The sequence below is a fragment of the Oncorhynchus gorbuscha genome, linkage group LG01 (assembly GCF_021184085.1).
Source record: "Oncorhynchus gorbuscha isolate QuinsamMale2020 ecotype Even-year linkage group LG01, OgorEven_v1.0, whole genome shotgun sequence".
NCBI lineage: Eukaryota > Metazoa > Chordata > Actinopteri > Salmoniformes > Salmonidae > Oncorhynchus > Oncorhynchus gorbuscha.
Window position 1 is genome coordinate 113,358,111 of NC_060173.1, and position 13,477 is coordinate 113,371,587.

Here is a 13,477-nt window from a genome sequence, read left to right on the forward strand (position 1 = left end):
CTCGAGATGGTTGGAGGTGTGGATGGTTGGAGGCGTGGATGGCTTGAGATGGTTGGAGGCGTGGATGGCATGAGATGGTTGGAGGCGTGGATGGCATGAGATGGTTGGAGGCGTGGATGACATGAGATGGTTGGAGGCGTGGATGGCATGAGATGGTTGGAGGCGTGGGTGGGATGTTGAGATGTTAAACCTTTTGTAATTCATACCTTTTGTAGTTCATTGTGTCATGTGGTTTTGTGTGTTTTATGTTTCATGAAATGAACAAGATATTGTGATCTCAACATCACCAGATCTGTGTGTCGATGGCGCGTGCCCCTGCGGTGTTGGAGCTGTTGTTCAGGTCAGCCCCGGCCCAACACGGTCCTACCAACCTGCTCATCTTCTCCCTGCTGGTTCCCTTCATCCACCGTGACGGGGCCATCGGACAGCAGGCCCGCGACGCCCTCCTCCTCATCATGGCAACCTCCGCCAGCAACCAGGGCGTGGCACGCTACATTGCAGAGAACTCCTACTTCTGCCCGGTGAGGGATTTATTTAATGTATTTATATTCAACTTTTGTTTAGGCAGGAGTCCCATTGAGACAAAGGTCTCTTTTTTTCAAGGGAGCCCTGCATTTACAACAGCAGAAAGCAATTAATTACACGTGAAAAGTTTAGACACAAACTGAACTAATGGGGTAAGGGTGTTATGGGACATGGCTCTTTCTGTTCACGATCTATCGGTGAACATATCGGAATCGGCCGATATTAGCTAAAAATGCGACGTCTTGTCTAGTTTTAACGGCGATGTGAAAAACCGATGTCAAAGTTGACGTGCAAACCTATACAATGAAGCCAGGTCAAATTGTCCTAACCTAGCCCACAATGTCTGCAGTGTGGATCAAGCAGTCAACAAGTCGAGCAGTCATTTGAAAGAGTAAGAACATTTCAGCGAGACAAATCAAAAGGCGAAATCCACTAAAGCCAAGATAATGGAATTCATTGCCCTTGACCAATCAACCGTTCTCTGTCGTGGGTGATGTTGGCTTTCGCCGACTGGTCCATCACCGGTACACACTACCAAGTGCGCTATTTTTCAGATGTTGCCCTACCGGAGTTACACAGTAGTACTGCTATTAGCTTCAATACATACATACTATGGAACGTCATTTGTGTCTTTGCGTGTCAACAAAAGAAATACAGTAGCACTGTCAAAGCTGTACAAAAAAAACCTCTGCAAACACCACTACACTAACAGAGTGCTACATGTTTAAACCCATGATTCACTATTGCCTCCACTAAGTTTCTCTCTGTGGGTTTGTGGACTGCTTGTATTTCACTAAGGATCTGGAACATCGGTCTCCCTCTGACAGACACATGCTGATCCCCCCCCGGTGATGATGATGATGATGGTGTGTCTAGTGTTGTCACGAAACAAGAGTTTAGACTTTGAAACCAATACCAGGTTTAGTATCACAATACTAGATACCATGACAAAAAAAAGAAAGCAGGGATTATTTCAAAAAAAATTTTTGTAGGACTGAGAAGGTTAGTTCTGGTGACTTTTTATTTTAAAGGATATTGTTCATAAAGGGACAGACATTTAGGAGCACAATGAAAGTTTGTTGTTGTTTCAATGATGATGATGAGGGGAACGGCACCTCAGTACCTCCAGGCTCTGATCAGGCCCTACACCCAAATAAGGGCACTGCGTTCATCCACCTCTGGCCTGCTCGCCTCCCTACCACTGAGGAAGTACAGTTCCCGCTCAGCTCAGTCAAAACTGTTCGCTGCTCTGGCTCCCCAATGGTGGAACAAACTCCCTCACGACGCCAGGACAGCGGAGTCAATCACCACCTTCCGGAGACACCTGAAACCCCACCTCTTTAAGGAATACCTAGGATAGGATAAAGTAATCCTTCTCACCCCCCCTCCCCCCCCTTAAAATATTTAGATGCACTATTGTAAAGTGGTTGTTCCACTGGATGTCATAAGGTGAATGCACCAATTTGTAAGTCGCTCTGGATAAGAGCGTCTGCTAAATGACTTAAATGTAATGTAAATGTCTTAAATGACTAAAAGACCATGAATAAAATGTCTTTGGAATGTTCCATGCTCAATCAAGCACAATGTACCCTCAAATATTTGAGTCACATAGGTGAGTCAAAAAAAAATCAGCTGTCCCTTGAAGGGGCGGATGGGTAACTGGGCACTCACGTGGGTGTCGGGGGGTGGGGTGGGGGGGGGGCTTAAGAGATCTCTTTGCTAGCAGTTACATGCAATTTCAAAACGCAACCTAGTGTGTGTGATGTTTAAAATGTAGTTAGCCATCAAACACTAGGACAAAGTCACTCTTCAGTAGACTTCTGGGTTCATTTGACCAACTTCCGTGCCTGTGTGCTTCTGGAAATGAGCCTTTCAGCACTTCACTCACAGTGCTCCACTCCTCGGGCACTAATGTAGAGGAAAGAGATGAGTAGGGATGGTGCCAGATTTCCTCCAGACGTGACGCTTGGCAATCAGGCCAAAGAGTTCTATCTTGGTTTCATCAGACCAGATAATCTTGTTTCTCATGGTCTGAGAGTCCTTTTAAGTGCCTTTTGGCCAACTGCAAGTGGGCTGTCGTGCCTTTTTAATGAGGAGTGGGTTCTGTCTGGCCACTCTACCATAAAGGCCTGATTTGGTGGAGTGCTGCAGAGATGATTGTCCTTCTGAAAGGCTCTCCCATCTCCACAGAGGAACTCTGTCAGAGTGACCATTGGGTTCTTCATGACCAAGGCTCTCCTCCCCCCAATTGCTGTGTTTGGACAGGCGGCCAGGTCTAGGAAGAGTCTTGGTGGTTCCAAACTTCTACCATTTTAAGAATGATGGGGGGCCTTCAATGCTGCAGAATTGCCTCAATGGCATACTTATTTACATTTGAGTAATTTTAGTAGACGATCTTATCCAGAGCGACTTACTGTAGTGAGTGGATACATATTTGTTTGTACTGGTCCCCCTGTGGGAATCGAACTGAGCCACACGGGACCATTATTATTATTATTATTATATTGTCTATACTAGTCAAGAGTAGCCTAATCCATGTGAAAGCATCACAGACATGTTTTTTGTGCCATTCTGCCTGCCGTAGTGAAAATGGCTGGAACAGGTGATTATTCATAATTTTTTTTACAGATGAAGGATCTTCCTTTTTGAATTTGAGCCAGTTTGCTACAGCAGCAAATTGAAATGTGAATTATTATGTGGATTTATAGACTGGTTGGTTGTTTAGCAACAAAACTGGCGCGTGTGCAAACTATGTTGCAAAACAGGCAGGATTTTGCTTAGACCGTTGACAACATGTATTGAAAAAAAAAACTGTATTGAAACCAGTATCACGATACCAGAATTTTGTCTTTGTACCAATACCAGGTTTAGTGTCACGACACTCGATACCATCACGACACTCGATACCAAAACGATACTCGATACCATCACGATACTCGATACCATCACGACACTCGATACCATCACGATACTCGATACCATCACGATACTCAATACCATCACGATACTCGATACCATCACGACACTCGATACCATCACGACACTCGATACCATCACGACACTCGATACCAAAACGATACTCGATACCATCACGACACTCGATACCATCACGACACTCGATACCAAAACGATACTCGATACCATCACGATACTCGATACCATCACGACACTCGATACCATCACGACACTCGATACCATCATGATACTCGATACCATCACGATACTCGATACCATCACGGCACTCGATACCATCACGACACTCGATACCATCACGACACTCGATACCATCACGACACTCGATACCATCACGACACTCGATACCATCACGACACTCGATACCAAAACGACACTCGATACCATCACGACACTCGATACAATCACGACACTCGATACAATCACGACACTCGATACCAAAACGATACTCGATACCAAAACGATACTCGATACCAAAACGATACTTGATACCAAAACGATACTTGATACCAAAACGATACTTGATACCACCACGATACTTGATACCAAAATGATACTTGATACCAAAACGATACCACGACAAGAAATAAGGCCTATTTGCCAGTCACAGAATGGCACTCGGTCTTTCCAGCTCAATAATCATTTCACTTTAAATGTTAGATTTTTGAACTGATTCATTTAATGAATCAATTATAACGTCATAGAATTAATTTTACTTTGTTTTTTTTACCATTCTAACTACATAACATAATGGAAATAGTGTATTTCCAAATAGTACATCTCTGTTGGTAAATTGTTTAAATGCAAGATGTAGCCTAGGCCTATTCACAATACAGGTGAGTGAATATTCAATAGGAGTGTGTACATGCATTGATTTGTTGAACTTGTTTTGGAAGAAAAAAAATCATCTGAGGCTACAGATGGACAAACAGTCTGTTTAATTCCCATTTTGGGACATCTTTTTATTGTACTGATTTAACATTTCAGATCCATGATGTCATTCACACACAGTCAGTGAGGCTAGAGCAAAGATGATGTTGACTGGGAGAGATAATCTGCTTTAATCAGCGATATTATGTTCCTGTATCTCAAACAAGGTACTAGGGTAGTGAATCGATGTTGGTTTCGGCTGTAAACTAGTAAGGAAAGTTGGCCTACAAACCTGGAAGGTAATGTTTGTTTTTTATTGATGTGTATCTTTATTTATTTATCTTCTTTTTTTTTAACCTTTTATTTATCGAGGCAAGTCAGTTAAGAACAAATTCTTATTTTCAATGACGGCCTGGGAACAGTGGGTTAACTTCCTGTTCAGGGGCAGAACGACAAATTTGTATCTTGTCAGCTTGGGGGTTTGAACTAGGCTACCCTGCCGCCCCAGTGTGTTGTGTAGTGTAGTGTTCTAGCCTGTACTGAACATTGTTTTGGGAACAGTAATGAACCGTTTCAACATCTCTACATGCCATGTTGCATTATTCAGTGGTTCCTCGTGACAGGCTAGAGCTAGCACTGAGTGAGTGGAGCAGGCACGGCGCTCTCTCTCTCTCTCTCTCGCGCCCGTAAGGGGACATCGGCTGTGCTGATACAGATTCGCTCCTCTCTCAATCAGTAGACAACGTGAGACAGAAGCACGTTTAAAGTAACTAAAAGTCTAGTACCCGAACGGTTTCCCATGTTCTAGTATCGAAAAAGTACCGCAGTTTGGGTTTACCGTGCAACGTTACTCATGAGTGCAAGCGATTTTGGGTTTAAATTTGAAGTTCTGTTGGACGTTTACAATATAGGTACACTTCACTTCCTGGAAAAATATTTTGCGACATGTAAATCCGGACTTCTGATTTTAGTTTTATGTAATTACTCCAATTAATAGAGAAGGTGGGTCACTTTGCATTGGGACTTTTGATGCCTATTCACTTGTATAGCTTACTGGTGATTACGTCTGTTCAGGTTACTGTGTAATGACTGGTTAGGGTTGGCTCTAATGACTGGTTAGGGTTGGCTCTAATGACTGGTTAGGGTTGGCTCTAATGACTGGTTAGGGTTGGCTCTAATGACTGGTTAGGTTTGGCTCTAATGACTGGTTAGGGTTGGCTCTGTAATGACTGGTTAGGGTTGGCTCTGTAATGACTGGTTAGGGTTGGCTGTGTAATGACTGGTTAGGGTTGGCTGTGTAATGTCTGGTTAGGGTTGGCCGTGTAATGGCTGGTTAGGGTTGGCTGTGTAATGACTGGTTAGGGTTGGCTGTGTAATGACTGGTTAGGATTGGCTGTGTAATGACTGGTTAGGGTGTGTAATGACTGGTTAGGGTTGACTGGTTAAGTTTCCTCTCTGTTACTGAAAGACAACACTGGAGACCTCTGACCCGGTGTGTTCAGCTTGAATGGATAAGATGCAGAATCTCTTAATTCTGTGTTTTCTCTTCCAGTCTCCTGCTGCAGTGGTAGCTAGCGACAGGCCAGTCTCCTGCTGCAGTGGTAGCTAGCGACAGGCCAGTCTCCTGCTGCAGTGGTAGCTAGCGACAGGCCAGTCTCCTGCTGCAGTGGTAGCTAGCGACAGGCCAGTCTCCCGCTGCAGTGGTAGCTAACGACAGGCCAGTCTCCTGCTGCAGTGGTAGCTAGCGACAGGCCAGTCTCCTGCTGCAGTGGTAGCTAACGACAGGCCAGTCTCCTGCTGCAGTGGTAGCTAACGACAGGCCAGTCTCCTGCTGCAGTGGTAGCCAGCGACAGGCCAGTCTCCTCTTCATTGTAATCAGAGGGCTGATGTACCACTCTGTTCTGGGCCACCTGCAGCTTAACTAGGTCTTTCCTTGAAGCACTTGACCACACGACTGGACAATAATCAAGATTCGGCAAAACTCGAGCCTGCAGGACTTGCTTTGTGGAGTGCGGTGTCAAAAAATCTCTTTATTACGGCCAGACCTCTCCCCATCTTTACAACCATTGAATCTATATGTTTTGACCATGACAGTTTACAATCTAAGGTAACGACAAGTAATTTAGTCTCCTCAACTTGTTCAACAGCCAAACCATTCATTACCAGATTCAGCTGAGGTCTCAAACTTAGGTAATGATTTGTACCAAATACAATGCTCTAGTTTTAGAGATGTTCCGGAACAGTTTAATACTGGCCACCCATTCCAAAACAGACTGCAACTCTTTAAGTGTTTCTGTGACTTCATTAGCTGTGGATGCTGATGTGTATATGGTTGAATCATAAGCATACATGCTTTGTTTAATGCCAGTGGCAGGTCATTGGTAAAAATAGAAAAGAGTAGAGGGCCTAAAGAGCTGCCCTGTGGTGCACCACACTTTACATGTTTGACATTTGAGACGCTTCCATTAAAGAAAACCCTTTGAGTTCTATTATCTGAATCCACCATATGGCTGGAGGTTGAAAAGCCATAACACATGTGTTTTGTGTGTATGTATATAAAATAACTTTTTAAATGTATTTTATATAACTTGGAGGGGCAAATGTATTATTTTTGCTCCAAAAACTTTTTTTTGCTGCCAGTTGCTATAAAGAAATGCTGTCCACAGGACTGTCTGTGTTGACTAGCTGCTCTCCAAGGGGCTGTGGTGTTATTAAACCAGAGACCGTTTTTCAGATTAAACGAGGAACACATTTGCCTGTAGACACTGTCCTGAGACCTGTTTTCCAATGCATGTGTATATCTCCCAGAAATGTCATCTTTCTCCCTCCTTTATTTGATCAGAAAATGTATCATTAATACATGGACTGTTAGTATTTCCCGCTGAGTGTTTGGGTTGTGCTGCTGACACACATGCCTGCATTCCCTTATATTTGACACAGCCTTGTCAAAATTAATATTTCACCTCTTAATTTAGTCCTAAACATCCACTGACCTCTCACCCCCCCCCCCCCCTCCAGGTGCTGGCCACGGGCCTCAGTGCTCTCTACTCCTCCCTGCCGAGGAAGATAGAGGTGCGGGGGGATGACTGGCACGCTCTGCGAAGGGAGGACTGGATGGGCGTGTCCTCTCTGGTGCTCTTCATGAACTCTCTGGAGTTCTGTAACGCTGTCATCCAGGTGGCTCACCCCCTGGTCCGCAGACAGCTGGTCGACTATGTTCACAACGGCTTCCTGGTCCCTGTCATGGGACCCGCCCTACACAAGGTAGAGGGGGGGACTCTCTGATTGGCTAGCCTGAGCTGATTGATTGAATTTATTAGCTAGTTAAAAAAATAGTAGCCAGTCGGAGACGACGCTCAAAAACTTGATTTTATTACTCTTCTCGTTAAAACATTTTGGCTGCCAACATCAGAATAGTTTATTTTAATATGTATCCCCCCCCCAGTCATCTGTAGATGAGATGATAGCCAGTACAACCTACCTGGACCTGTTCCTGCGCAGCGTCACGGAAACGTCTCTCCTTAAAGCCTTCCTGCGTTTTATCCTCGTGCATCGCCACGACAACGACACCATCCTGGACACGTTGCTAACGCGCATCAGCAGCAACTCGAGGGTCAGTACTATGTTGTTGGTTGTGAGTGTACAGTACTGGGGGTTCTCTGGGAGTGAGAGGGAGGAGTTGACATTCATTTTTCAGTCATTTAGCAGACCATCTTATCTAAAACCACTTACAGTTAGTGCCATCAAAAGGTAGCTAGGTGAGACAACCACATCCATATCAGTTGTAGTAAGTAAAATGTAGTAAGTAATGTTCTGCTGTCTTCTCTCCTACAGCTGTGTCTAATGTTCTGCTGTCTTCTCTCCTACAGCTGTGTCTAATGTTCTGTTGTCCTCTCTCCTACAACTGTGTCTAATGTTCTGCTATTTCTCTCCTACAGCTGTGTCTAATGTTCTGCTATGTCTAATGTTCTGCAGTTTCTCTCCTACAGCTGTGTCTAATGTTCTGTAGTTTCTCTCCTACAGCTGTGTCTAATGTTCTGCAATTTCTCTCCTACAGCTGTGTCTAATGTTCTGTTATTTCTCTCCTACAGCTGTGTCTAATGTTCTGTAGTTTCTCTCCTACAGCTGTTTCTCTCCTACAGCTGTGTCTAATGTTCTGCAGTTTCGCTCCTACAGCTGTGTCTAATGTTCTGCAGTTTCTCTCCTACAGCTGTGTCTAATGTTCTGCAGTTTCTCTCCTACAGCTGTGTCTAATGTTCTGTAGTTTCGCTCCTACAGCTGTGTCTAATGTTCTGTAGTTTCTCTCCTACAGCTGTTTCTCTCCTAAAGCTGTGTCTAATGTTCTGCAGTTTCTCTCCTACAGCTGTGTCTAATGTTCTGCAGTTTCTCTCCTACAGCTGTGTCTAATGTTCTGCAGTTTCTCTCCTACAGCTGTGTCTAATGTTCTGCAGTTTCTCTCCTAGCTGTGTCTAATGTTCTCCTACAGCTGTGTCTAATGTTCTCTTTCTCTCCTACAGCTGTGTCTAATGTTCTGCAGTTTCTCTCCTACAGCTGTGTCTAATGTTCTGCAGTTTCTCTCCTACAGCTGTGTCTCTGTAGTTTCTCTCCTACAGCTGTGTCTAATGTTCTGCAGTATTCTCTCCTACAGCTGTGTCTAATGTTCTGCAGTTTCTCTCCTACAGCTGTGTCTAATGTTCTGTTAGCTGTGTGTCTAATGTTCTGCAGTTTCTCTCCTACAGCTGTGTCTAATGTTCTGCAGTTTCTCTCCTACAGCTGTGTCTAATGTTCTGCAGTTTCTCTCCTACAGCTGTGTCTAATGTTCTGTAGTTTCTCTCCTACAGCTGTGTCTAATGTTCGGCAGTTTCTCTCCTACAGCTGTGTCTAATGTTCTGCAGTTTCTCTCCTACAGCTATGTCTAATGTTCTGCAGTTTCTCTCCTACAGCTGTGTCTAATGTTCTGCAGTCTTCTCTCCTACAGCTGTGTCTAATGTTCTGTTATTTCTCTCCTACAGCTGTGTCTAATGTTCTGGTATTTCTCTCATACAGCTGTGTCTAATGTTCTGCCGTCTTCTCTCCTACAGCTGTGTCTAATGTTCTGTTATTTCTCTCCTACAGCTGTGTCTAATGTTCTGGTATTTCTCTCATACAGCTGTGTCTAATGTTCTGCCGTCTTCTCTCCTACAGCTGTGTCTAATGTTCTGCTGTTTCTCTCCTACAGCTGTGTCTAATGTTCTGTTGTGTCTAATGTTCTGCAGTTTCTCTCCTACAGCTGTGTCTAATGTTCTGCAGTTTCTCTCCTACAGCTGTGTCTAATGTTCTGCAGTTTCTCTCCTACAGCTGTCTAATGTTCTGCTATTTCTCTCCTACAGCTGTGTATGGTGTCTTTGAGCCTGTTTAGGACTCTGCTCTCTCTCAACTGTGAAGACCTCATGTTGCAGCTCGTTCTCAGGTAGATACTGTGTGTGTGTGTGTTGTGTTACTATACTACTGCTGCTGCTACTACTGAGAATGTAACAGTGTATTGTTGTCTTACTGCATCTTTTTAAGATTCTACTTGTAATAAAAAAACACTATATAAATGAAATCTATTATTTTCATGACAGGTATCTGCTGCCCTGTACCCATGTGATGTTGAGTCAGAGACGTGCCATCAGGGACACTGATCTCTATGGTAAATCAGCTGACAAGTTCCTGTCCCTGATCCCCGACTGCTGCCGTCTGAGCACAGCGCCCTCTGCTGAGCGGGAGGAAGAACCTGCCCTTTGGGGGAAAGGTAACTTGACTGACTGGCGACGAACCACGGTTTCTACTGAACAGTTCACTCATTCGAGCAGATGCTCTCATCCAGATTAACTTACAATGTACCCTTTTTCAATACACAAGACGAGCCTAAGAAACGGTGTGTGTTTTAAACCATTGTGCTGTGTTAAAGATTTGGACAGAGTTGAACTTCAATTTTAACTATACGTTTTCATTATAAAGTTTTATGGAGATATTTTGTTATATTTGTTTTATCAATGTTTAAAATATATACAGTGGGGCTAAAAAAAAAGTATTTAGTCAGCCACCAATTGTGCAAGTTCTCCCACTTAAAAAGATGAGAGAGGCCTGTAGGAAGCTAGGAAAGACCAAGAAAAGGAAGCTAGGAAAGACCAAGAAAAGGAAACTAGGAAAGACCAAGAAAAGGAAGCTAGGAAAGACCAATAAAAGGAAGCTAGGAAAGACTAAGAAAAGGAAGCTAGGAAAGACCAAGAAAAGGAAGCTAGGAAAGACCAAGAAAAGGAAGCTAGGAAAGACCAAGAAAAGGAAGCTAGGAAAGACCAAGAAAAGGAAGCTAGGAAAGACCAATAAAAGGAAGCTAGCCACACGGGACTCGTCTGAGGTCTGTGGCACTGACGTGCCAACTTCTGTCTGTTGCGTCTGAACCGTTTGGGTTCTAAAACTAATTTGACCCCACTGTGGAAAGGGGAGACCCTCACAAACATGTCACGGGATTCGTCTAACGGTAACCCATACACATCAATGGAAGTAGTTTTGTGGCAAATAAGGGGTTAAAAACATACTTATGAACATTTGAACATCTTGGCCATGTTCTGTTATAATCTCCACCCGGCACAGCCAGAAGAGGACTGGCCACCCCACATAGCCCGGTTCCTCTCTAGGTTTCTTCGTAGGTTTTGGCCTTTCTAGGGAGTTTTTCCTAGCCACCGTGCTTCTACACCTGCATTGCTTGCTGTTTGGGGTTTTAGGCTGGGTTTCTGTACAGCACTTTGAGATATCAGCTGATGTACGAAGGGCTATATAAATAAAATTTGATATGTATTTGCTGATCTTATATTTCCTAGGTATAGTGAAAGGGGGGATACCTAGTCAGTTGTACATTTAACCCAACCACTGAATCACAGAGGTGGGGGGGGGGGGCATAATAAGATTTTTAACTTGTCTGTTCGGGGATTCGATCCAACAACCTTTTGTTTACTGGCCCAACGTTCTAACCACTAGGCTACCTGCCTATAGGACAGACACTTCAAAACCTTAGTCCAAAAAGAAATCACAAGGAATATATATATTTTTTTTGTTTATACCATTTATGAATGTGTTATTTAATGTGTTTCTATGGGCTATAGTGGTAAAGGCCAAATTCAATATATTATGAAATAAAATAAAAGGTATCTATGGGCATATTTAAAAAAACATGTTTTTTTTTAAGACAATAAAATAAATATATATATATATTTGTAAGTTGCATTATGTTACACAATGACTCTCTTGTTTGACCCCACTTAGATTTATATATAAATGTTGTAAATATGTATATGACTAATGTTCCTCCCTCTGCCTGTCTGTCTGTAGCCCTGAACAGCCCCAGCTCAGAGTCTCCAGTACACCACAAACCCAGCACTCCATCCCGCTTGGCCCTCTTCATGCGCCAGCAGAACCCTGGAGGAGGGCCCTCCACCCCCTCCCCCACCGAGACGGTCCCCTCGTCGCCCGGTGCTGGCCCCAACACCCCCCTGTCCCCAGATAGCCCCATGCACCCCATCCCAGAGGGGCTGGACTGGGAGTCGGGGTACCTGGAGTACCTCAGGGACGCCCGTAGAGGGGTAGAGCTGTGCTCCTGGGCCTGCCGGAACTGGTCAGCCCCCTACGACGGAGAGGACCCCTCACCCAACGCGGCCCCTCTACCGCCCCCTCCCCCCACCTCCAACCCCTCCCTGGCCATGTTCCCAGAGCACTTCTCCTTCCAGCAGGGAGAAGGAGGAGGTGGTGGTAGTACCTCCCCCAGCCAGCAGAGGGCAGCGGTGGTGGCAGCGGCGCGGTCAGAGTGGAGCAGTACAGAGAGGGACAGTGGGGAGTGGGACGTCACCATCGGTGAGAACAGCTGTATCAGCCTCACGCCCCGCACCAAGAAACGCAGCCTGCAGAGAGAGGATGTCCACCTCCCCAAACCTCTCCATCTCACTCCTGATTCTGCCTCCCTCCCTGACCCCTCCCCCCACCTCCGCTCCGCCCCCACCAAGGGCGCTCAGCAGGCCATCAATGGGACATTGTTGGGGGGGCAGGGGGACAGGTGTAGGGACAGCCAGGATGGAGGGATGGAGGTTAAGAAGGTGAAGAGAGAGTTGGGCGAGCAACAGCACCCTGCTGGAGGGGACTCTAGTCAGAACGGGGAGGTGAGTGCCTTCCCTGCCCCTGCCCAGTCCTGCGGGTCCCTACAGGGCTTCTACAGTGAAGGGAATGGGAGTGGGACTGCGGAAAGCTCCAGAGGTCTTCCACCACACAAACCGAGTCACACCCAGACTCCGTCTGCTTCACTGCTCTCAGAACCCCGTGCCAACTCCTCCAACGACAGGCTGACCCTCCGTGCTGCAGCATCCAGCCCTGGGTCGGGACCTCCAGAGGCAATGCTCTCTACCCAGTCAGAAGCAGTGGAGCGGCTGATCTCTGAGCTCCTGGATGGGGCTGGGCCTGGGGAGGGGGGCCAGCAGGGGCCTGGGGACTCCAACGGCCAGGGCATCAGCATCGAGGCCTTCACCCAGGAACTCCGGGAGCTGGAGGACAGGGTGAGGGAGAGGAGCAAGGGGGTGGGGCTGTTCAGACAGCTGGAGGAAACCACCAGAGACCCCCACTCAGGGGAACCACCGCCCCCCTCTCTCCTGGACGCTGACCTGATGGGGAGCGGGGTAGTGGCTGGAGTTGTGAGGGTGTTCAGGCCTCTAGGACAGCCATCCACTCAGCCCTACACAGGTGAGAAAGACCACCAGGGAGCAGTAGGGTTTTTGTGTCTATAAGATGATGTTGTTTACTGTTTACTTGCTTATGTGTGTTAAGATGTGAGTTCTCATATTTTCAATTGGTGCTCGAGGGATGGATGCTGCTCCATTTATTTAATTATTTTGATGTTGGTTTGATGTTTTCTTTTGGTTGACTTCCTATTTTGATGTTGGATGGCGTTGCACAGGAAATTAATGTAGACTGTTCCTTCCTTTTGATATTTAGTCTTGTTTTGTTGCCAGTTTTTTTTTTTCTTGTTGGATCTTGACTTCCATTAGTGTGCATGTACACCTTCACCTCCCTCCATTCTCTCTTCCTCGCTCTTTTCCCCCTC

General features: G+C 45.6%; 1 protein-coding gene across 5 annotated transcripts in view; it reads left to right on the forward strand.

The window, feature by feature from the left end:
* Positions 1 to 13,477, forward strand: part of LOC124024197 (FHF complex subunit HOOK interacting protein 1B-like) — a 59,021-nt gene that overhangs the window by 27,522 nt on the left and 18,022 nt on the right. For 4 of the 5 annotated variants that reach the window (XM_046339250.1, XM_046338854.1, XM_046338462.1 and 1 more), the window contains 6 exons: positions 291 to 521; positions 7,387 to 7,632; positions 7,814 to 7,981; positions 9,738 to 9,817; positions 9,972 to 10,141; positions 11,722 to 13,116. In XM_046339250.1, coding sequence (XP_046195206.1) covers positions 291 to 521; positions 7,387 to 7,632; positions 7,814 to 7,981; positions 9,738 to 9,817; positions 9,972 to 10,141; positions 11,722 to 13,116 — 2,290 coding nt within the window. The remainder of the gene's footprint in view (positions 1 to 290; positions 522 to 7,386; positions 7,633 to 7,813; positions 7,982 to 9,737; positions 9,818 to 9,971; positions 10,142 to 11,721; positions 13,117 to 13,477) is intronic. The other variant, XM_046340042.1, reaches the window with a different exon arrangement.